This window comes from Sturnus vulgaris, chromosome 16 (assembly GCF_052056855.1).
Source record: "Sturnus vulgaris isolate bStuVul1 chromosome 16, bStuVul1.hap1, whole genome shotgun sequence".
Taxonomy (NCBI): domain Eukaryota; kingdom Metazoa; phylum Chordata; class Aves; order Passeriformes; family Sturnidae; genus Sturnus; species Sturnus vulgaris.
In genome coordinates this window covers 9282609-9308101 of record NC_142258.1, presented here as the reverse complement: position 1 = coordinate 9308101, position 25493 = coordinate 9282609, and the positions used below count along the sequence as shown (strand labels likewise).

Here is a 25493-nt window from a genome sequence, read left to right as displayed (position 1 = left end):
TGTAGCCATGTCTCTCTTAATTCAGCTCTTGGCTTCACTGCTGAAACTTCCAAATGTGCAGCTGGGGGAAGGGAGAAACAGGAATTTCTGATGTACACATTTGTCCAGTAGGAACTAGATGGAACTGCCAGCTTATTACACATGGACCATTGAACACCAAGCAAACATTACTCTCTCCCTCCTGCACATTTGCAGTGTCTGTGGATTTCCTCATATAGTTACTTATCCTATTAGCTTAAGGGAAAAGCTCTAATTGCATTCACATGAAAGCAAAATCTTCAGTATATGCTCTTTCCATTAGTATTCTCCTTTTTCCTATTATCACTTAGGGTTTAACAGAGCTCTCAGGCTTATAAGTATATTTTACACTTCAAGTTTGTATTACTGTATGATACCAAAGGAAGTAAAGAAAAAATTAACCAAGTATTTGTGAAAAAAACAATTGTCACTAAAATCTGACTCCTAGTACAGAAACACAGCAGCAGTTTGGCTTCACAGCCCACATGTCGATTATAAGAGCTGCTGGGTAAAATTACAGGGTATTACAGAGTATCTGGACAGATCACAGATCTAATGGAACTGATTTCTCTTTTAAATCTATGAACCCACCCAGTCCATGCCACTAGGAGGTGTTCAGAGATGGAGGTTGGCCAGTGTGAACACATTGCCATGGATCACAGCTCTTTCCATTCACCTTTCCTTTTCTTTCTCCCCTGGCAAGGGAATTTAGCACTGAGGTTGCTTTAGCCTAAAGCCCATTGTATCAACAGGGAGAAGAGAAAGCACCAGGACTCCACCTTCCTCAAGAGCCCAGGGACTCTGTCAGCCTGCCACAGGACCACTTCCCCCAAGTAACAACTCCACCTGAAATGCAGTCCATCAGTAAAGATAACATGCTTCTGTTTAAAAAACCTCTATTTTTTTCAGTAAGACGGAGAGTATTAATAAATTAAACATTTGCTAATAAACACTCATCCCTGTTTTAGCAAGTCTGTCTGCTTAAGAGAGCAGGTTACTGACACTACTAAGAAACTGGGAAACTCATTTCTTCCAGATTACTTAATGCTCAAAGGATTGGAAATAGAGTGACACAAAGTTTAGGCTGCAGACTTACAAACTGGCCACTCACTCAAACTTATACTCACTGTGACTGTATTTAAACTGGGGACCCACAAGCACCACGTTCTATTTCATCATTCAATCTCTTAAGGCTTTTATTTTCCCCCAAGAGCAGTAAGGCAATGCCTACATCCATTCAGTAGTAGGAGTTTTTTCATACAGTCAGGTTTATACCTGATTTTTGAACCACCGATGCTAACTAAGCTGATTTCTTCAGCGAATTGCATAAAAATTAATAAATTAGCCTCGGAAATCATTTTACATTTTTAAAATATTATAGTGCTCTTATTTGAAGTTTATGGATATTGGACAACTTAAGGTTCTCCCATTCTCACCCTAAAATGAGCTCCTTATTCGTACCAATTCCTAATGTTTTCGAAGGGTTTATTTTAATAACTTTGTAACCTGGAGTTGCAAGGAAACTGGAATGTGTTCTCTAGTCAGCAGCCATGATTGTGGTAGACTGCCAGGATGTTTGTGACCTCTAGAAATCCTTAAGATTTTGATCAGCGTTTCCTTATCCCCAATACTCTGTTGTTTCTGTTTTAAATTACATCAATGCGTCTCCAGGGTAAGTGATGATGTTAATGTGAGTGATACAACAGATTGTTACAAGCATCCTTGGATTATGAAATGGGAATATGTTGACTTTCTAAACAATGATAGTGTTTATTGTATTATAGTTCTGAAATTATTATAGTATTATGCTGATAAAAATTACACTGCTGCATGTCAAGCATATTTTTTAAGACACAGTGAATGGAATTCAAAGACTGTCAAAGGCAAGGAAAGACAATACTTGACTGTCCCCAGTTTTGTATCAGGATGAGAATGCTATTGTAACCTTCATATTATGTTGCATTAAATCCTAAAATAAGAAGTACAAATTTCTTGACTTTTCTGTGCCTGTAGAGTTAATAGGTACTATAATTATAAAGCACTGTAAATAATGGGTGAAAAATCATGCTGCTGCTGCTAAAATACATTTGTGTGCTTCAAAATGTGGAATGAGTTCATCCAGGTCCTCTTGTGATTGTAGCTGCAGAATATAACAGAAAATCTCTCTCTCAGAAGGCACTTTTTGTTTATATATTCATAAATAGGTTCTTTCCCCACTAATACTTTAAGGCAAGTTGATAGCAAGATGAGGATTGCTTCCATAGCTGAGGGAAAATCCTCCAGTGTCAAAGCTGCACTGAGAATACAGCATGCTATGCATGTTACATATTGCACAGCACATGTGGGGATATAGATCAATGTATGTTGCTATGTAAACTGTGGCAGCTTAAACACACATTGTGTGTGAGAGGCCTAAATTCAGAAATTTGAAGTGGAATGTCATATTCCATTGTAGAACACATATAGACTGCAGGTATCCTGAAGTGATAAGAACATTAAAGTATGTAAGAAAACACAATTATTTGTTTTAAAACCCAATATTTGTTTATTCTAAGTCAAGTAGCACAACTTCAAGCTTTTAAAAATTCATAACACTTTTTCACTAGAGTTGGTGTTGAAGCTGAGACAAACATATGCTGTCTTTTCCCATATCACCTTTGTGGATCCTTATGCTGCAATGACATTTTAATAGGAAGTTGTTTTCTTCCATGCATTTATAAGGGTTTTCATCGATTTTTAAATTAATGCTGACCTCTAAACAAGTATGACTTTTCCCTGCAAATTACAGAGAATTATATAAATTTATATATAGGTGATCGCTTCCAGAATTCAATGTCAGGTATTAACTATTTCATTTCATCTCTTCTGCCAGGATTTCTCTAGAATACTTGACTTGTCATGAAAACCGTGGCATATCTTCATTACAACTGTCAGGCACAGAAAGGCAGAATCACAAACATGAAGGCAAGAAAAGCTTTGATGGGCAAGAAAGAGACTGGGAGAGAGAATGCTGAAACAATGGTATCATCCACAAAATACTCTGTGGGGTATGGAGCATGAGACTTTGCCTGGCCTGGTGGCTCAGTCATTAAGTTATTATTACATTGTATACATGATGACACTGCTTTTCAGGCTTATTCTTGCTTACTCGTTTTCTGATATTATTGAACTGTGGCTTAAAAAGAAAACTATAATATAGTTATTATCCTAATCTTTACTGAACGAGTTAAGTGGGTACAGGGTCAAAACCCAGTCCAGGTAATTTTACCCATGTGGATAATGAGTGTTCTGCAGATACAGCTCTGTTCTGAAAATTCAGTGGGCTATGCAGGCTGCTTCAGGTGTACCACACTACCTAGCTCTGAAATTCTGAATCCTTTTTTATAAAACAATCTCTGGAACATCTTAAAAAGAACTGACTCTCTCCTTGTGCCTTCTGACATCTTTGTGAAGCATGGCTGTTCATTGTCATCTTCCTTTGACAGCTTCTCTCATCTCGTATGTTCAATACATCCACTCTGAGCAATTTACCTTTTCATCTGGCATTTCCTTATGTTAAGGCTATGCTGATCCTCATTCGTGAATTGGATCTGCCAGGCTTGCTGACATTGGATCCTGCAGTTTGCCAAGCCTCGTTTGCTCTGACTGCTGGTGATAGCAGTGCACACCACTTCAGGCAGCAGTGGCAGCAGCAATCTATGCAAACCAGTTGTAGGTATCTGAACACAGATATGATAATGCTGTAATGCTGGACCACGGCCAGCTCTGCTCTGGCTTCTGCAACACTGCTCTACAATATGAAGCATAAAGATAATCTGATGTTCAGAGGTATTCAGCTTGCAGGCAGGCAGACTGGAACAAAGCTCAGGTTTGCTTAAATGGCCACAGCTCCAGCTGTGAGGCCTCGTCATTTCTTACATGGAGGGGGTGTCGGGAACAGTTTCAACATAAGAACAATGTACATGTTTTAGTTCTGTGCAAGAGTAAAAAAGCTCTCCACATCTTAATCAGGGGATAGCTGGTGAGAATGACACTTAGGAGCTTTCACTGACAGCAAGTCCACAGGACAGAGCAAACTGCTCACAGCTACCTCACAGAGGTCAAGTCTAGGGAAACCCATGGCTGCAAGTTCCCATGAGAATCGTCCAAAAGGATTCTTCAGATGATGGAGTATTTATCATGACCTCCTGACTGCCAGGATTCAGTCATGCATGTGGTGTTGGACTATGACATGCATATGTTCTGGTTTTAATTTACTGGGGTGATAATTTAGATTAAATTATTCCTGTTCTGTTAATTCCTTCCAAAGCTGACAAGACTTGTCAGGATCTATATGAGAAGAGTTTTCTTAAAGCTACCAGCTCATGGTCACCAACTTGCAGGGTGCACTGATCTCAAACTCTAAATAAGCCACAGGTATATGGGGGAATTTAATCCATTCCTACCTACAGAGATTTCCCATGGGGAAATACACATTTAGGAGTTTGCCCTTTGTAATTTGCTAGTTAGCCTCAGGTTGCTTTACACCTTTGCATCCTTGAAGCTGTGCAGTACCTCCCTTCCCAAGAGTGTCACAAGCCATAAAGGAGAATTAATGCAGCTTTTGAACTCCACTAACTATTGTGAGGATTTTCCACTTGGAAGCTTCTAGCACACACTTAATATCACGTAAAGCAGAAGTAAGAATAATTAGCAGCTAATAAACCATCTGCCAAGGTTTGAGCTTGTATTTTCCTCCATGATTTGACCTTCTGACCTATCCTGACTTCTTCCAGGCTTTCCTGGACAATTAATTTAGGCACTACAAAGCAGGCAGATATGTCCCTGAGAAGTAAGTTCTTCGATCCACATGGAAAAGAATGTACCATAGATTATTCTATCCTTCTTTCCTTGATTTCCTGGCATTCTTAGACTTTGATGACTAGCTTTCAGTGTTTGATGATTACAGACTCTCAGAGCAGCATCTCAATACTTATGTAATTTATGGATCCAAACTTTGTGCTAACAATGCCCTGCAGCATTTTATTGCGCTCACTAAATAACTCGAGGTTTATTGTTCTTAAAAGAGAACAAGGGTAATGTAATTTTTATTTTGTCTAGCTGTCTGTTACTCCCTCTAGTAGCTTTTAACTCCTTTGCCCTTTTTGGTGTTATTGAGATCTCAAGGATGAGATGTTTCTACAGCTGTTAGGAAAACAAATGGCTGAATGGAGACAAAAGGCTGAACCACAATCTTTACAGTTGTTTGCTTGGCTTCTTCTGCTTGCTGATCAGTCAGGATATGTATCCCAGGATGGGAAACTCTAAAAAAATCAGTGATTATTCTCTGGCCAAACAAAATCAAGGAACAGAGCAGGAACCTGAGGTGCTGTATGTGGGTTATTGAGATGCAGGGGGACTGAGGGGAGAGGCACAATCCTCTCCCCTCCTGAGGAACAGACACGAGAGGTGGTAAAGAGGAAAAGGAAACTTTAGTGTTATTCCAGTGGACAGTTCCACAGAGTAAAGCACTAACTTACAGAGACCAGATTTCCATGGGCCACTTGTCTTCCTTTCTAAAAATGTTTGGGTGACTTTGACGCTTATAAAATCTGAAAACCTTTCCTTACGCACAGGGCAGGTAGGTGATTCACACTTTGCAGCACAGCTCTAGTTCTGTGCCTCTGGTTCCAGAAACATCTTCATCTATCTCCCTATGTCTGTAGAAATGATGGAAAAGGTGTCACCTAGGAAATAAAGTGTAGCTTGCAAATAAATATTTCAAGGAAGATTTTCACAAGGAAATGTTAATGGCTCTAAAATGCTAGACTATGACAATACAAGATTATCATATTATAAAGCATGTCATTTATATATGTTTGAAAGGAATCCTGCAGCACTGCTGCTCTTTACTGTAATTTTCTTTCTCTGAGAGGAAATAAACCTAATATATTTGCATAAAGTTATTTATACCTCGTTATGCGAGGAAGAGGATCACAGTCAGTAAAAAAATAGCAAATTATTAGATTAGTGAATAAAATTATTATATAATGAACAAATTGTAGGAAGAGCTTGATTGTATAAATTGTATTTTATATGCTTATCCTCTAGATCTGCTAAAATTTGGACATTTTCAAAGAAGCATAAACAATTTTAATATTCTTAAAGATTCAAAAGTTTCTGGTATTACTAGTTTTGCTAAAAACCATTTTTATCCAGACTTAGTGCCTGGTCTCTCTATCACCACGATAATATCTTTGCATGGTTAAGGTAAAATTTGAGTTTATTGACTTTGATGCAAAAACCTGTAGACACAAGATTAATCCCAGAAACATAGTAAAGAGATGGCTTTATAAGTGAGTTTTGTTATTATAGGTCTTAAAGAGACCTTTATTCTAGTTAAACATTTAGGAAAAATCCTTTGCAAATATCTTATCCCTTCTAATTTTCCATGGATTCTTGAAGATCTTTTCTGGGGTTAATTATTTCTGAGAGAAATTATTCCTTTTCACAGACCTCTTTTCTTAAGTGGAGACCCTTTAGCAAGAAGGAAAAACAAGAATCCAAGAAAAATAAGTGTTAAAATTGTGGGAAAGAGGTTGTTAGTCATTAACGTAAATAATTTGATTCAAAAATCCTTATAGGAGTTCACTTAACTAAGTAAAGCATTTAATGGCAATTTCATTATGACTAGAAACTTGAAACTGTTCTAACCAAAGTGGTGGCCAGATTTATTTTTTTTCACAAATGGAAAGGAATGTTTCCGCATAAAACCAATGGCTGTTCAGAAATTAACTTGCAATTTTAACAAGAATCTGAATTACTATAGGAGGAATGCAGTTTTCCAACCTTAGAGCTTTAAAAAAATGAGAATAGTTTAAACTGCTGTTATAAATGCAAATTATATTCTTTAAACTAGGGTTAGTCATTTGATGAGGTAGAGAAAAAAAACCACATTTCTTTTTTGGAAGCTTTTTTTAAAATACTATCTCATTCTTTTTAACACAAGAATTCATGTATTAATTTTCTTCTGAAGGTATGAGCACATTGTTTCACATGGCCAAACCCCCCACGCCAGAGCAGCAGAACCAGTTCTTGGCAACACCCCATTGCAAACATGTTCACTTGGACCCCTCAGTACCTGGGGGGGACTCTGTGAAACAAATCCACAGTGCTCAGTGCCCTACTCACACAACATCCCAGAAAAATTTCCTACCATTTACATAAGGGAGAGCTGCCACCTGTGATTGTCTTTAGTGCCAGGGCTCAGAGGTTGGGGATTCAGCATCAGCACAAACTCTCAAGGGGCTGCTGTGCCCACGGGGGTGACAACAGTTGTTCAACCACAGCAGCTGCGCTGCCAAAGGGCACGAGAATGGCACGGCAGCACAACAAGTTCCCTTGCCCCTGTGTGCCACGGGCATGGACTTTTTCCTCATTTGCAAATGCACAAATTTCCCTAAAATCAGAACAAAAATGGCAAGTGCATCCAGCTGAAAACTCCTTTTAGCCTCCTGGCTTCTCAAAACACTTCTCAGGTGGGTCCAATTTGGTAAATTACTTGCTAGTTTTCACCACACTTTTCCTAACTAGCTTCTACTGCTCTTGGCAGTGAACATTTTTCCTTTTCCAACGCTGAACTGTTTAAGCTGTGCCCTTTTTTCTTTTTTTTTTTAAATTTGTTTTTGGTTTTTTGGGGGTTTTTGCTTTTTCTTTTTGTGAAAAGCTGTAAGATAAACTTCCTGCATATCCTTTTGTCTCTCTCCTTACTCCAGATTAACAACAAAAACACAATCCCCCTCAATAAACCATATATGAAGTCCTAAGTGAATTGTTGTGCCCTTGGGTAAAATCCTTGAGCCATTAAAGGGGATGAGAGCTTTACCAGGACTTTTGACTAATCAGAATTTCATCGAATTGGCATAACGTGGCCATTACTCTAAGCACTGCCAAAGTGTGGTTTTGTTGCAGGGCTCACAGAGTGTTCCTGTCCCCACATCACAGTCACACCCACAGCCATTCTGTGCCCCGGGGCTGCAGTCACTGCTTTGCAGTGCCCTGCTGTAAATGCTGGCAGGCATTCCCTGCACTTGCTGCGTTGTGGCATTCTTTGCAGTGCTGGCCAGAACGGCTGGCTGCAGATTTCCTGAAACAATCTATGCACATCATCAAACGAGGCTTGCAGGCACCGAGGAGCAGCTCCCTACAGGCAGCAGAAGGGACAGCCATAGGAAGCACAAGGTTCAGTATGTGCAGAGAATGTGGTGAGAGAAAATAATGGAGCAGCTCAAAATTCATCAGATTAGCCCTGGAAGAGCAAGGGTCTGCATGGCAAAGGTTGGGTTTTTTCTCTTGGCTGGTGCTGTGGAGTGAAAAGGGTGAACAAACACAACGAAAACAAACTTTTCAGGGTAAAAACTGCTCTGCTTTTGAGAGTTTATTGTGGACACTTCCAGTTTAACAAGTGCTAACTCAAATAATGTCCAAACTTTGTTATGTACATTGTCTTTTGTTTATGCTCATGGCTGGGTATAGATAGCAATTTATCAAATGTACATTTCCTCTAATTGACAGGGAGTGAATGGTAAACAGCAATTGGATTATTTTGGATTATGTTGCAAATTCATTACAGATTCAGAAGTATAGTTAAAGCCTTAAACTTGGGTGAACAGACGTGTTGCTTAAATGTATGAGCTAAAACCAAAATTATGTTACTGAAGAAATCTTAAAAGCTATTTCGATGTGATAACTAAAAATTCAAGATTAAATTCAAATCCGCATTGTAATCATCTGGGAATGATTATCAATGCAGTTTTGTGGCATGGTTCCAGAGATTTTTTTTTCCAACAATTTTTTTCCATTATAAAAATCAACAAAAAAGTTAGTTCATAAATATTCAACACAACTCATTTCTCTTCTTGACTTTATCTTATGATAATAAAAGTGGAATCAGAGCCAATATGTACATTTCAAGGAGATTTATAATGTAAAGAAGAGAACATAGAACAAAGTACTGAAAATCATTTATGATTGAAACTGTAGAGTGAAGGTGGTGCAAGTCTCTCCCTGAGTAACATCTCACAATTGCCTCATAATATTGGGATTTGTATTCATAAGATTTTTAATGAATGCAGCCAGCCTCTTATTCTTTATTGTGTAACCACTGCACTGATTCTGCTTGGGAAAGTCGGGATGACTGAAAAATTAGGAAGGAATTGATTTTACAGAATATTAAATTTCTGATGAGAGCATTTTAACATCTAAAATATAGTATAAAAGTTTTACACAGCCAAAATGATAAAAAGTTATCTTTATAGCTGTGAAAATACCAGTTTAATGCTTGCACCTACCTTTGCAGACAGAACTGATCTATTTGTGAATTTACATTTTTGTTGTTTTTGTTACAAATCTATGAATTTGAGACAAAATATGAGGGTGGGAGTTCAAGGATTTAGAGATGATTAAGCTCTAAGTCAACAGTTAAAAACAATATTGTTTTGGCATGAAAAAGGCAAGCATAGTTTGTGTAAGGGCAAACCAACAATGAAAGCAAAAGGTAGTTTTTGTTTGCCTTTCAGTGAGGTGACTCTTACCATATTAAAAAATAACGTGTATCACTCTATGTCCTTCATTTTGATGAGCATAAATCTGGCAGAATATAATCATAAAAAAAGGTTTGATGGTTTGTGGGGTTTTTTTCAAAACATGATTCCTACTAGTTTGGCAGTGTTTTCTGTATCAGTTTTTGACATGAAGAATCTCAATGACATAAAAAATTACAACAGGCATGAAGCACTGATGATTGATATTTCTGACTGTTGTGGTTAGTGGTGGGAACATTTGGCACTGGAAGTTATTCAGCAATGAAAATACTGTTATTTGGTGTGCCTGTCCAATGACAAAATACAATTTTATATATTAAATTCAGTGGTATGTAATAGGAATAGCACCTCATTAATTAAATTTGTTAAGTAAAATTTAGATTGCAAAGCAAAAGTGAAATCACAAGGGAAACACATCACTGTTTTCCAAAGATATTGAACTTTTCATTTTGTAGATAGTAAATACGTCCCTGCACCATGGGCAACATTTCAAAGTGCAACTCTGCACCCCAATGACAGCAAAATGAGTCTCATCCTTCAAAGGTGTTATTGAAGTCTGCTGGTGTGTGACTCAAAGCTGCTATAGAACAGTCTAGTACAGCAATGCTCTCTTCTGTCATACCAATTCCACCTGTTAACTCTAGTATAACATGCAAAAATATTTTCTTAATATTTTTATTGCCATAATGTTAATTCTTGCACTAAAGGATAATGTCAGTAACTGACTGTATTTCTCCCAAATCCATTTTAAATTGATGAATATATTTATTAAGAGGTGTCAAATTACTTCTCTGAATTAAAAGTTGAATAGAAGTATATAATAGAATGCAAAGCAGTAATCGAATCTCATTGTTCTTATGGCACAATTCATGAAAACAGAGCAGAAACTTCACTGTGCAGTTCGAATGGAACTCTTTATATGTAGCAGAGCTTATGCAGACCTACCCAATACAGCTCAAACCTAAAATTGCACATAGGATCCATAATGGTCTCATAGAGCTTCCAACAGAATCTAACGAGAAATATTTTAGAACAAAGAGATTTACTGAACATAAGGAATGATGTTAAGTTCACAGTTTGATTTGATTACAAACCAAATTCTTCAGTCCTGTTCATGCAAAATTTTATATTTACTCTTGCTTTTGCTTTCCATTTTTTTCATTTGCCAGATTAAGCAAACAGGATGATTCCAAAGGCCTGGAATTAACTGCTTGGTAGGAGCAATGCCAGAGTTCTGACACAGTACACTTCATGAAGACTGGTGTAGTTTTAAATAAATAGATATTGTCTATGATATATAGTAACATTTTCAATATCCTCCTGTTTTTTTAAAAAAATTAATTGATGGAATCTACCAACAGTCAATGACAAATGAGATATTTTATTTGTTTTACTTTTTGTCTTTCCTAAACAATCCCAGAATCTCTCATTCCCAGGTTGTAATTAACTTCCTTGAAAATATTCACTGGTGTTTCAAGAAGTTTCATCAGAGCGTCTTCTCATAAATCAGCATCATGCATCTGAATTAAAATCTGAATGTAAATTGGAAACATTTTATATTAATGACTGTGAGGCTAAACACACATTCAGAACTGATTAAACATTACTGTTTTCCAATGACTGAGTTGCAAGAGGAATGAATTTTCAGACTCTATATTTATATGGGAAATTTGGTTTCCAGCATGGAAGCTCTGGATATCTGGAATGCATTGCTATAGTTGTATTTATGTTAACAAAAATTCTATCATTAATTTGCTAATGCTTTGAAATTGTACTTGTAGCAAGATTTCAGTTCACGTCAGTAAGTAGAATTTAATTTAAAGGTTTAAAAAAGTCTCAAGATAGCTGTGACAAAGCAGCTTGCAGTTTCCAACCTCAAACAGAACTTATAATTAAATATACAATATTTCTTTTGACATGGCTGGTGATAGTAGTGTGGGCTTTTACTTGGATGATTAGTTTTTAAAATGCATCATTTAAATGTGGACTTTGTCCTCCTAGCTGTATTTTGCAATCAGAATGCCATAAGCAGCTCTCTCCCAGGGTTAACTGAAAGCTAAACTTTTAGCTCAAGAATTTAATCTAAATTATCAGATTTTTTTAGTGTTAAACGTGTTTCCTATATAGATCACAGAAACCCCGGTAAGATGAATTTTTGCACACTGGCAGTGAGGAATAAGGCTTTAAATGTAAGCAAGTTCCCAGTATTGCTGACTACAGTCCCCTCTGTCACAGCACTGTAGACTCTTGTGCACTGAGGACATCGTGCAGTTAAGCTGGCCACTTTATTCTCCCTCATTCTTCACTGTCTTGGAGCATTCCATCAGCAATACTTCTTCACTCCTTCTGTCAATCTGCTCAAACTATCTTTTTCTTGGCTGAAAACTTATTAGTGTTGTCCATCTTTCTACCTCAGAGAACACGGCCCTGTCTACACAGCTCAACTTCTCAGTCTCTTGTCCTTTTAAGTAAGCAGATTAACAGCCAATTAAAGTTTATGAAGAAAATAGTGCAGTTCCTCTGGGCTCGACCCATGCACAAAGCCAGGCCTAAAAAAGCATTTCAGTGTAACCAAACAATCCAGACACCAAAGAAGCCCAACAGTGTTATTGTCTCAGTCCTTTGCATTTTGCAGGCTCTGTCCAAACAAGGGGTTTGGTGGGGTTGCAAGGCTCCTGTCACCTGCAGCACAATGTTACAGTGATGCTGCACATCCTCAACAAACACTTCAACATCCTGCCAGCAGCTGGCCAACAGCTACTGTGAAAGCAAATCAGTTCTCATGTCTGATGTGCTCCATGAGCTTTACATTTTGAACAACAGGACTTCTCTTTACTGAAGTTTCTTAGTAAGCCTCACTGCTTATTTCCAATGACCAACGATAGGAATTGCATTCAGGCAATGCAAGACAATGAATCATCTGATTTAAACATGTTACATCTGTAACGTAATTAATTTGCCAAAGACAACAACAACAAAAAAGCTTATTCATTAGTGATGAAAGACTGAAAAATATTCTTGTGAATTCTGTTTTCACAGTGTCAAACCTAGTGATAGTTCCTGCCACTGGAAAACACAGGCTGAGCTTCTATGTGCAGAAATGTGGAGAAGAATAGGGATATGCAATACAGAATATTTATTCTAATGTATAAGGACTTCAAAAAATATCCTCCTATTTAAATGCCTACTACCTCAACACAGAAATAAAGAAAAAACAAAATTAACTTATCATAAGGCACCAGTTATAGAGATGGCATAGCTTTGTTTTCAGCATTAGCATTTGTTGTTAGTAAGTATCCAGGACAACTGACAATCAAATGCAGCAGCAAACACAATGCTGAATATATTTTTTAAAAGGTCATTTTAATCACATGTGCTGCAAATCTTTAGATAGTATTAAAACTGGCTATTTAAAACAGTGCAACATTTCCTTCTTTGAATCATTAGTTTAAAATCCACATTTTATTGTTAAATTCAAAATAAAAAATAATTCATACATGTCAAACTAACTAAAAGCATTTTTCTTCTTAAAAAGCTCCTTAATCTATAATTGGCTTCCTTTTAAAATCACCTTTATATTGGAAGTCTGCATAAATTGTTTAAATTTACTAGTGCAAGGTTGGTTCTTGGGAAAGAGTAACAGAGCTTTTACTGATCATTAGGAAAAGTGACTGTGAATTGCACTTACCAAAGTATTTTTTCACTCTGCTATCATAGATCATGAATCAGAAATAATAGCAGTAATCACGTTTCAGAAATGAGGATGTAGCTATGAAGCCTCCTAACTCCCACTCCATCAGTGTTATAATCCCAACAAGTTAAAGAAATCCCTTACTTCTAACACAATAAGTAGAAAAGAAAAAAAAGAAACAAGAAGAGAAAAGAATACCTTGAATGCTGCTGCTTTCTTAAGATTCATTAAAGTCAGAGATGAACACAAAAACTCAAATTCTGCAGAAAGGTTTGCTATTGGTTAGATGTTTTTAACATTACTTTTTTACTTTCTTTTATTCAACATCTCATAGTAGAAGACTTGAATGCTACACTTTTTGATAGAGAGCTGCTGCTTGTTTACAAAGCACCACCACATTGTAATGTGTATGAATGAAGGGCATAACAGAAAAGCACAGTACTGGAAGAAAATTATGACAACAACCAGTAAGGACAAAATAGCTTTTACTAAAAATCTGGATTCACATGAGCAAAGAAAAACCTGTGTTTTTCGGGAACCTCCAAAATGTCTGTTCTTTCTTGAATATCAAAAAAGAAGGGACAAGAAACTGAGTAAACTGTAAGACTCTGAAAAGAGTTTTTGGCCTTCCACTGGCCTGCAAGTTCTGGCAAATAGCTGCAGAAATGAGAGAAATCCTTGTCCTCTGGTAACAAACAACCCAGAAACAGAAATACACTCATTTTCAGTGTCAGAGATCATGTGAAGTTTGTCATTTTGACAAAGGAGCTTCCCTTCACAAAACACTTCCAGAACATGTTGGCAACATTAGCAAAATGTTTTCAAGAGGACAGCAAGAGCAAATGAACATTTAAATTAGAACATTTTTAATAATGTTTGGCCTTCAACACCTTGTCTGAAAGACACAGTATACAAATATATGTAATGACAAAGAAATTCCTCCTGTCGTCTTCACATTTATGGATCAATGTGAAAAATACATCAGCCTCAAATATTTAAGTCTCATTATGAGATGGCAAGTAGATAGAAAGTGGTAACTTAGAAAACTTTAAAAATATGTATTAAAGTTTATGATGCAATAATTTTACACAATTTCATTTTCTGTGTATAAGTACAGAACTGGAATAGAATTTTTATGAAAGCTATGATTCACTCTGGTTTATTTGCTTATTTAAAAGTACCCCAAAAAGCCTGTCACTTTTCCAGCATTGGTAGTAGGTAATGCTTCACTGACAAAGTTTCTGCCTGTAATATCCACTCTTGCAGTGTTTCAGAACTTCATTATAAAATTCTGATTTGCTAAGATACTGACCTTGGAAAATTTGTCTTAATAATTTAGTCTTTATATAAAGATTTTTCCCACATTTTCAACAGATTTCAATCATTTGTGATGTTTTGGCTAATTCTAATAGGTAATTTAATCATGTTTCACATGGATTTGTGACAATAAAATGGCAACAAATACAGAACAACAATCCACTTGCTATGAAGAAAATGTGTGCAATATTGGTTATAGAATACCTTGAGTGCTTTCACCACTTGAAGCTTTGCACTTAACAATTTAAAATGATCGACTTAATGCATGAAGTTGATAATAGACTGAAACAATTACCATCAGAGCTGCTGGCTTTTGAGGTTTCCTTTTGTAGCAGGAATGCCTGAGATGTGTGAGGAGCATTGTTGGGACTGCCCCTATCCATGACCCAAAGGATTGGGACAGCCCCAAAGTAGCAGCAGTGCCTCTGTGTAGTAAATGGCTGTGGTGCAAAAGCTGCTTCACATATAATTCTTCCCTCTGTGCCAGAGGGCCATGTTCTGAGACAGAGGTGGTATGGATGTCTGGGGTCAGCATAAACCAACATCCCATTAAATGTGTATTTTTTTTCTTCCTTGATGCATTACCTATGTGGCCCTGAGCTGCATTTATATGCAAGAGCTCCTAGAAGCAAGGCTTAAATCTGAATTCAAAATTCTGAGAAACAATGAGTTTAAAGGCTTGCTGTGTTACATTTTATATTGTAGTATATACAAAGAGTTTTAAGCAAAATATCTCAGTGTGATCATTACAAAAATCTGGATAAAATCAATGCAGCAAGAACCTCTTTACTTTCTGACTCCTTCATTAACTGGGATTCTGGATAAACACTTGACATGTGAGATAAGATAATGGACCCACACTTCATTACTATTTGGTACCGTTCCTGCAGACATGGTCATGGGAAGGATCAGGCATCAGCAAGAGCAGTCAGAGCAGAGATGCAGTGCACATTCCCACCTCCTTAACCCTTCAGAAGTCAGCCTGCAGGGTGCTAGAGCCCCTCTGGCTGAGGGGGCAGCCCAGTGGTGTTTTTCCCCAGGGAGGGTGTGTGCTTCCCTCTCTGCATTGCACATCTGCAGAGCCCCAGCTGGAAGATCTGCTGGAGAGCAAGGCAGACAGATGAGGTGTCACACGAGGAGGTGTCACATCTCTCTGTATGTGACACCTTTATTCGAGGGCACAGCTTGAATTCCCTCCCATTACTCTGTAGAGCTGTGTAAGGAATGGCCATCAGCCTTTCTCACAAAGCAGGCACCAGCAGCACGTGGAGATGCTTTTTCTCCTATTGTCTTTACACCCTCCTACAAAAAAAATAGCACCAACCACTGCACAATGCAGTCCAAATAAAACTCCAAGCATAAGCAAACTTTCTATAGTTAAGGAAAAGATGAGTGCACATACTTTAAATGTTTCCAAATGCAAATACCAATGTAGAAGTATATTTGCAGTAAAATGCACATCTACACTGATCTACAGCACAGAATATAGCCACCCACTGCCTAATAATCTAAACTTTCCTGAATGATACCTTATTAAACCTGATTTGGTAAACATACCCATAATTTAAGTATGTATATATATATATTTTTAAGATATGACTGAGTATAAGTTACATAAATAAGTATTCAATTTAAATTTGAAGTGGCATTATCTATAACAAGAGGAACATGTATCTGAGCATGAGAAAGATCTGTGCTGTGCTCTAATACAGACTGGGAAAATAAGTTGTCCAGGACTTCAGAACCACTTGATATGTCACCATATCTCACCTGAAGCTCCAAGGTGCACTTTTTTCTTGCCTTCAATAACATAAACATGTAATAGCAGATACAAAATAAAAATATTATCTAAAAATTAAAGTAATATTCTTCTCATCTTTCCCTTGAGAAAATGAAAACCACATACAACTTGATGCTATCCAGGGAAGTGTTTAATTGTTATACCAGTGGATATGATCTAACAGCCTAATGAGACCACTTTGCTACTGGATGTTACAGCCCTATGAAACATATTGTTAAGTTCGGCTGTAACCACAACAATTTCTATTCTGGTATAACAAAACACAGAATAAGGCAAATGCTGATGAGCTGAGCAAAAACAACAGGTTGAAGATACAAAGATACAAAACCAATATTAGGAAACCAAGAAAATTAATTAAAACTAAATATTTAAAACTAACTAAAAAACAAACCAATTTTCCTATTCAAAATTTATTTCTCCACTGTTGCACTAATCTGCACTAGGAAACAAAATTTTTCTCATTCTGAGAAAATGAATATTTCTAATTTGCAAGAACCCATGTATTGTCGATCCTCATTTGACATTCAGCAATATTAGTTTCAAAATGATCTTTCCAGTGCCAGCATTCCAGCTATTGACAAAGTTAAAATGCAACTTACGTAAGTTATTTGGAGGAGGTCTTGTCTCCATGTTTTCATAATGCTGCACGTGTACTACAATGTTTAGATCTCTTTCCATATGATCTGTTGTACAAGGACCTTGAGGTCGCATAACATCAGCAAGAGCCCTGAAAACCAAACAAAACCAGAATGAATCTGCAAAATCTGTAAGACATTAACAATATGTTCCAAAATCTATTTCAGTTTGCAATGCAGTCAATCATAATGTCTGCTGGAGAAACCAGCTCCCTTCACAGTAAATGCAGGGAAGTAAATTCATTGTGAGACTTCACACCTAAGGCTCTTTTTAGGTTGTTTTACTGTGCTAGAAGTAAAACACAGAAACACATTAAGTTCTTTAGGTATCTTGGCTTTGGAGGAACATAATTTAAGCTCCTTGAGCCTTGTAGAGTTCTGCCACTGCATGTGCTCAGTAACATCATTGCCACCTTGGTTAAACCCAGCAGCTCAGCACCTAGCCAATGGCTACACCTTTCACAAGATGCTTATCTTCACACCTAGATTACTAATTTCAGAAGAAATTCTCACAGGTGCATTTGCAATTAGCACACACGAGACAGTGACCTTCACAGTTTTCATTCAAAAACGTCACTCAAGTTGAAAAGTCATGTAAATCCCAGCAAGCAGGGATTTAAGGATTTCTCATTCAGATGGGGAGATCAAAAAGCTCTTTTTCTAACTTGTGTGAGTGTCCTAGTCTTTAACATAGAGCAAAGCTTGCAGAGGAGCACTCCCTGCTCCTTTGAAGGCAGTTCGGAAACAGGATGAAAGCTTTGTGCTAGTGAAGAGGGAGTAAGCACAAGGTTCCTCAGTTAGGCCAGGCCCAGGCTGGTGCTGGCTGTGGGCTTGTCCTGCAGGGCTCCAGGCAGTGTGACAGACTCCTCCTGCCCTGGGCACTGGGTAAGGACCAGTTCCAATGCTGAGTGTCCTGCTGGGCACAAGCCCATCCTTACCCACGTGGAGAAACACACACCCCTTTGGAGCCAGAGTTACTGACCAAGTTTCAAGCTCTGAAACTCCCAGCATGGCAGCATCTGTGTCTGTGAGTCTGTGCTATTTAGCCAGAGTTCCACAGGAGTAGGATGAGCCCTTAGCTATGTGCCAGATCTACCTGCTGAACTGCTGTGCACTAGGAAATAATTGGCCCACCTGCAGAAGTTGTCACCTTAGGCAAAGGAAAGCTGTAATATGTGTTACCAGTGTCTTCAGGGTTCAGTGCAAATCTTTTCTTTTCAGGTCAATGTATCATGGACCATTATTTACGTCCTTTTTGTTTTATTGTTTTTAATTTTCAGACCTCTTGAGCAATTTTGTAAGAGTGTGGACACATTTTCTGGGCACTATGCCCAGTTTAGGTTAATTTTCTGCAAAATTATATACCGTGTCCCAGATACTGCATCAAGAAATACTAGCTAATAAACTAATAAATATTAAAAAAAAAAAAGCACATTCCTTGCTGAAAGCCATGGCAAGTGCCATCTAGCTCCTCCACTTTACTTCTGTGATATTATGATTTCTCAATCAAGCACCACTATACTTTTAAATATTAAAAACTAGGTAGCTTCATTTGAGTTACAGAGGGAAATTCTGAGCTGGATTTTGCTTTCAGATTGCTGGAACATTGCTTGGGTACACAGCTGAACAATACTGATATTTTATTGTGCTTATGGCTAACATGTTATTAAAATATTAGTTACAGTTGTGATCAACATGTTAGAGAATACTCTGTTGATCCTGGAAAAGGTCAGAAGACAGTAACCATATGATTAATGATATCAGAGTAATGCTCCCATTTGAAGCAGTGCTTATACAGCAGAAATAGCAGAGCTGGCCTACATAGCAGAATAATAAAAATTCAACAGAAGAGATCTCACAAAGGCACGTAGAAATAATGCAAAAGGAAAGCATTATATTGCAAAAACAATTTAAAATAAGTGGAGACCAAAACCATTAATATCTTGTCAATTTATGCAAATATGTCTCTATACAGAGGAAATTACTGACATCAATATTAATTCTAATTCCAGAAGCATCTGGACACACTTTGGGGAAGGGAAAAAAAGTAAATGAAAGTTCCTAACTCCAGTACAGGAGTTAAAACTGTGAGATCTAAGTATTTCCCAACTCTGTGAGAGTGGGTTTTCAGAAATCCTTTCTTCATTGCTCTTAATCTGATCGTAAATATTGTTTTCTGTAGACTTTAAATAACACCCTGTATGATGGCAGATGAACTACTGCCTGTCTATGAAAATGCTACGTTTTCTACTAATTCAGGGTGGCTTTTTTCAAATGGTTTTCAAGGAATTACCTGTCCAATTCCTTCTTCTGTATTAAGAAAAGATGAATTACTTAGCATCAAGTTCTGTTTTTAAAAACACAGCACCTATACCATGTTAGCCAAAGTTGTACAATCTTCTCAGACAGAATAGCTCACAATACTGAGAGCATGTCCTTATTCCCCACTGATGTCAGAGAGTTAAAAATGTGTAGCAGCTTCAGTATCACTGAAGTACAAAGGAAATGCTGTACCTGCATTTTGTTCTTTTAGGGATTTGCCCATATAATGAAATGGATAAAGGAAGGCTTGTTCCCCAGTACATGACAAAACCCTTGAACAGATGTTTGCTTTGAAAAATTCCACATAGGCCAGGAGACTTTTAAAATACCTTAATGCATTTATCTCACCTAAATATAGTCATATAGATTTTGTTCATTACCTGAAGAAATTTTTATAGTCAGTCCCATTGAAAAGTTAAACTTACACAGAGGGTCTTTATGATATACTGGATGATTTTTTAAGGAAATGCAAAGTGCAATATAACCTTCTAATCAGGGAGCAGTATCATTAAGACCTATGCAGTGGTATTGATTGTAGTATTACAAAAGTGGAGAAGTGTTACCTACATAGGAGTTCATGGCCCAGAACTATCCAAGTATGACAAAACTTCAGCATTTATCTTGCCATAAGATTTTTCTTTTTGGATATGTAATACTGGTTTGGGGTGTTATAAAGCATGTGGAGCCAGGCACCATACCTTATGGGTACAAGCTGAAAGAAGCTGAAACCTAGGTTATTTCATGAAAGGTCACTTGCCATATTTTGCCTCCAAAACAGAGTCAAAACTCATATGAGAAATAATTTCAGGCATAAGATTCAGGATTTTGGCAAGTCAGGCTATTTTTGGCCTGAACTACATGTCTTTTAAATGATCAATAAAAGACTTCACTCCTGAGCTCAGCACTGGGCACTTTCCTCCTTGTGAAGGAAGAAAGAAGAGCTCAGATGGTTCACAATATTTGGAAGACTGCTAACACACTGTCAGAAGCACTGTTTAAAAAACAGGAGTTACAGCATAAGAGCATAATTGTAAACATTGTCCTTTCAGTTCTTGGTTTGTTTGCACATTCTCCACAAGGATTAAGGAAGGTGCAAAGACGCAGTTGTATTTACAGAATAATCTCCTCCATGCAACAGAGGTAAAGCTTTTTCATTTTCTATTCATTTTTGAGAGAAAATTCTCCACTTGAACTGCTGGAGCCTGGCAGGCTCATTGGTGCAGTCTCAAGAAGCAAGAACGTGCTGCCCTCCCATGCCTAACGAAGCTCCTGGTCTGCCTCAGCAGGCAGATCCAATGTGTGTCCTCTCAGGCACAGCACTGCCACGTTCCCTCCCTCTGCCATAGCTCCCTCCTACACCATCTCATTTCCTTATTCTCCTCCAAAACAGGAGGGGAATCGAAGAGCTACTCTGGATACTACTATTACTGCTTAGTCTTGGACACTGTAGCTGAAGGGAATATTCATCTCCTTTCAACATCAAGGAACAAATTTTAAAGTGAAGAGAAATAAAACATGCAAGGTCTAAAATGAAATACACCATGCAGAGTTAATTCTGTACTCCCCTCTTCATCTTCCAGATTTACAGTTCTGTGCCAACAGAAAGAAAATGTCAACAGTGCCATACCTGGCCTATTTCCTCAAAACAAAAGGAACAAGCTCTCTGAAAAAGGACAAGTCTTGACTTTTTTTCTAAAGGGACTTGCTCATTTGAGACTTTTTCCTATATATGTTTTTCACTAATTAAATACATTTCCACAATGCTTTTATCATTGTCAAATATTTCAGGAAAATTCAGTGAAGTTAATGGAGTGTTCTTGGTTTGTTTTGGTATAGTAGTAAACAAAATTTAATGAAAGGCAGCTGTATGGAAACTAGGCTCAGTTAATAAAGAAAGTTTTCTTTATTAACATTGTACCACTCTTACCAGTGTCTTACTTCAACAGCAGATCTACTGACTGCAAGATGAAGTAATGCAAGGAATTTAAGAGTGTGGCACAATTTTGTTTCCTATTTAGGAGTCAATGTTCTTATTCCTATGTCTCAGGTCTTTGTTCATATTTTGAAATACTTTTAGTAAATTGAAAATGGAAACGTATCATTACATCAGTTCATTTTTCTTAAAAAGTCAGCCCCCCGTTAAAAAAAGAAAGCAGTTTCCATTATGCATTGTCTTTTTTGATAAGCAGAACTATCCCTTTCCTTGGTGAGTTTTTTCACAGAAATAAGGGGATTCAAATGTTTCATGTATCCATTGACTAGGCAAGGGAAAGGAGACAATCTTAGCTAAGAAAATAGATGACAAATCATTCTCTGTGTGTTTCTTGCTGCCAGCCAAAATGGAGTAACACTTAATATTTTTGCTTTGGCCTACCTCACACTCTTGATGCATTAAACTTCTGCTTATTAATAAGGTTCAGTACAAAAAAACAACGTAGGTGGTGTTCTTTTTTGTTTTGTTTTCCTGATATTGTAGTGATAAATGTTACAAAAGAAGATGACTATGAACACAACCTATCTATTATATCAGTTGTTGGTACTATTAACTGTTCGAACAGATAAAATATTTTTTAAGTAATGCAGTCTTTTTTCAGAACATTAGTAGTGTAAAATGAGCTAGAATGGAATATTTTAGTTAAACACTCACTTGAGGACTAAGAGGTTACTTCAATTCTTCACTCAATGAATATATTTATAGATTGCCAAAGGGATTTACAAATCTAATTCCTTCTCAAATTAATGTTAAACCCATCCCACAACTGGAATAAGAGAGAACTTAAAAAAAAAAAAAAAAAAAGAAAAAAGCCATAGATCTTCTTTTTCAGAACATGACTAGCTATTATGTGTACTGAGTGGGTGACTGTTTTTCCATGTGATCATGACTTTCCAAGTTTCTATATAATCCTGCCTTGAGCAGTTTCATGTACAAGATCACAGACGCTGTTAAGTAATCAAGGTAACAGACGACCTTTGCTGAGACCCACTTCAGAAACCTAATCTTTATGCATACATGACTCAAGGATATCAGAATGATTTCCCAATCCCCTGTAATTCTACTTCCATAAACTGAGACAGAATATCCTTTCATAATACTTCACACCTGTACTTTAGATAGCAAATATTTCTACTCACAGAAGCAGGACCTATTTAAGCCATAATTTCAGGGATGGCTTATAGCTTCTTCACTCTATTCTGGGCTTTGTGACTGTTATGAGCCCTCTTTTTTGGCTTGCACAAAGACACTATAGAGAGAGACTGAAGCAAGGGAGAGCTTTTTGCAAACAAGCTCTGTAGATTTTCTTTTTTTTTTTATGGGACCCATGTATTGTTTTTCTCAATTTATATTCAAAATGTCTAAAGGATTATCATACCTTCCTCAACAAAAACCATCTTTGCAGAAGTATCACTGACACATGCTCTAGACTAAAATTTCTGCAATGTGCTTTTATCCTCAGTAGTAAAGCATATCTGTATCAGCCAGTTTATAAATAACAAATAATAGCTTGTGGACTGGTGATGCATTTTCAGGAGTATTTCTATGACTTTCTCTGTTCATTTCAGGATAAGCAGTTAATCAAAAAGTCATGCAGAAACTTCAGTAAAAAGGAGGCTCCAGATGTTGAGTTGATCTCTTGGACTGTCTTTCAAAGGATGATTCTTCATCTAAGCCTTAAAGATTGTGAGCTACACCATTAGCAGTCAGGGCAAGAGGAAGTTTTCTGCCCCACTGCACGTCCAGTAGAAGGTATCCTTTTGCATTTCATCACTAAAGTTGCCCAATATGCTGGGATCTATTTAGACTCTTTAATGGATCTGTTTGCCTTTTTTAATGCCTTTTCCCCATCTGCTTTACTTTCATGTGCCTGGGATTAGCATAAAGAATCAGACAGGCTGCAAACTTGACAAATGTGTTATGCCTTGATTTTGAACTGCTGTGATAATCTAGGTTTGGAATTTGTTGTTAAAGACACTGGGCTCTGTCCCGAGTTGCCCACCTGCCTATCCACCACTAGGCAGCCAGGATCTGGAGTAGATGGTACACAGCATGCCTAACTCTAGGTGGGGGAGGTTCTCTTTGATATAACTCAGCCATTACACTGTGGAGACAGAGTTAGAACACACAAATACATGGATGAGGCAAGACTTTCATATTCCATTTTTTACCTCTCAACAGTAACTGAAAAAATGTTAAGAAATTCTACAATAGCTTTTCCTTTTTATGTCTTCCTCTTCCCTTCCACCCTGACTCATTTTCACAGCTTAGAAATTTTACAAATAGCTCACACACTTGCAAGGGCTGGGGGAGTAGGGAAGGTCCTGCCAAAACCATTCTGCAGCTGGAGAGGGAGGGTGAGATGGTATTTGTTTACATCCTTCTGTTGAGAAGTAAAAACATTTTCCAATCTTTGAAACTGTTGGAAGAGGGAACGCATCAGGCTTTCTATAATTCAGTGTTGCTGGTTTCAGAATTTTTTTTTGTGTTTTTCTATTTATGCACAGTATATCTGGGAACACTTACTGGATCTTGTTAGGGAGAGGGTCAGGCACTGCAGATAAAAATGGACTACTGTCTGTGCAGACTCCACAATTATCCCTAGTCTTCCTCAATATGCATGTTCTGTGATAACCCAGGCTGAGGGCACCTCAGGAGCTCTGCTCAGCAAAGTTGGTCTCTCTCAGTCGCCTTGCAGGGGAATACAGCCTGCCTGGGAGGAGTTGGCTGTTTGGCAGGGACACATGGGCTCCTCTCTGCTTTCTCTCTAGGGGCTGGGCAGGAGGTAGGGAGGAAAGGGACCCTGCTGCCTGGCACTCAGCCTTACCTGGACATGTGCTCCCGCTGGGGTCTGTGCGCCTTCTCCAGCCCTAGTTTGGTGAAGATCCCCACCAGTACCATGACTGCTACAACCCCACAGATGATGTAGACAATAAGGTTGGTTTTATCCCGGGTAGGGTCATGCAGAGGGTCGTCTATGCGGGAAGGAGGCTTCCCAGTGTTCATCCACAACGGCGTCTCATAGTTTGTGCAGGTGCTTTGATCCAGCCTTGTCTTCTTGAACTTGCAGCAAAACCTGAAGCCACAAGTGCCACAGCAGAAGATGAACTCTCCCGAGCTGCAGTTAAAGGGGGGGTCCCACTGCCCCATCACGTCAAAGTAGCCCCTGCAGAAGTCTGGGGTGGGAGGTGGCTCGGAGGGGTCTATCTGTTCCCCGAGGCTGGAGTGGTTTCCTCCCGAGAGCACCACAAAGCTCCCCAGCTGCTGGCCAGCTTTCTCCTGCGCCCGACACACCAGCGTGAGAAGGTCCGCCACCAAGTAGCCGAAAAGCAGCCGAATAAAGCCTTCCATTCTGCCTCCCAGCCCCGGCTCAGCGATGCTGCTGCCGCCGCCGCTCGAGCTGCTGGATGCTGCGCTGCGCCAGGAGCTGAACATAAAGGGGCTCCGTCAGGGGCCGGGCGTCCGCTCAGCCCGCGCTCGCCTCCAGCACCACGGACAGCCCCGAACGGGCCGGGCAGGGTCCGCAGCCCCGGGCAGGGTCCGCAGCCCCGGGCAGGGTCCGCAGCCCGGCCCCGCTCCGCTCCGGAGCAGCGAGCGCGCGGCACTTGTGGAACGGAGTGCGCGTGAGAGGGAGCGCGGGAGGAGGAGGAGGAGGAGGAGGAGGAAGAGGAGGACCGAGGGGTGGAGGTGGCGGCGGCGTGCGGGGCACCGCGCCGGGCTGGCGAGAGGGGCGTGGAGGGGCCGCCAAGCGGGAGGGCTGAGGCGAGGGCGCTGCAGGGGCGGGAGGAGGAGAGAGGGCGAGCGCGGAGCCTCCCCGCGCAGCCTGGTGCCAGCGTGGGGCGCCCCGAGCATCCACCCTCCGCTCCCCGCGGAGCCCGGCGCGCTCTCTCGCACAACTCCCTCAGACACCCGCGGTGCCCGCCGAGCCCCGCCCGGGGCCGGGCTGCCAGGGCAGGGCGCGGGAGGCTGGACGGACCCGCCGCGGCATCCAGCCGCCGGGCAAGGAAGGATGCGCCGCGGCGAGCGGGCGAGCGCGGTGCCAGCGCGGAGAGCCCAGCCCGTCCTGTGAGGCGGCCGCGGGAAGCTGCGTGCCAGAGATGGAGCTGCCCGCCCGCCTGTCCCCTTCGGCAGCCCC

The 25493-nt window shown here is 39.2% G+C and overlaps 1 protein-coding gene across 1 annotated transcript in view; it reads right to left on the bottom strand.

Annotated features, from left to right (window-relative positions):
* Positions 1 to 25003, bottom strand: part of SHISA9 (shisa family member 9) — a 174934-nt gene extending 149931 nt beyond the window's left edge. Inside the window, exons 1-2 of the mRNA XM_014895029.2 lie at positions 24186 to 25003; positions 17008 to 17135 (exon numbers count right to left, since the gene is read on the bottom strand). Coding sequence (XP_014750515.1) covers positions 17008 to 17135; positions 24186 to 24793 — 736 coding nt within the window. The 5' untranslated portion in view covers positions 24794 to 25003. The remainder of the gene's footprint in view (positions 1 to 17007; positions 17136 to 24185) is intronic.
* Positions 25004 to 25493: the final 490 nt, after the last annotated feature.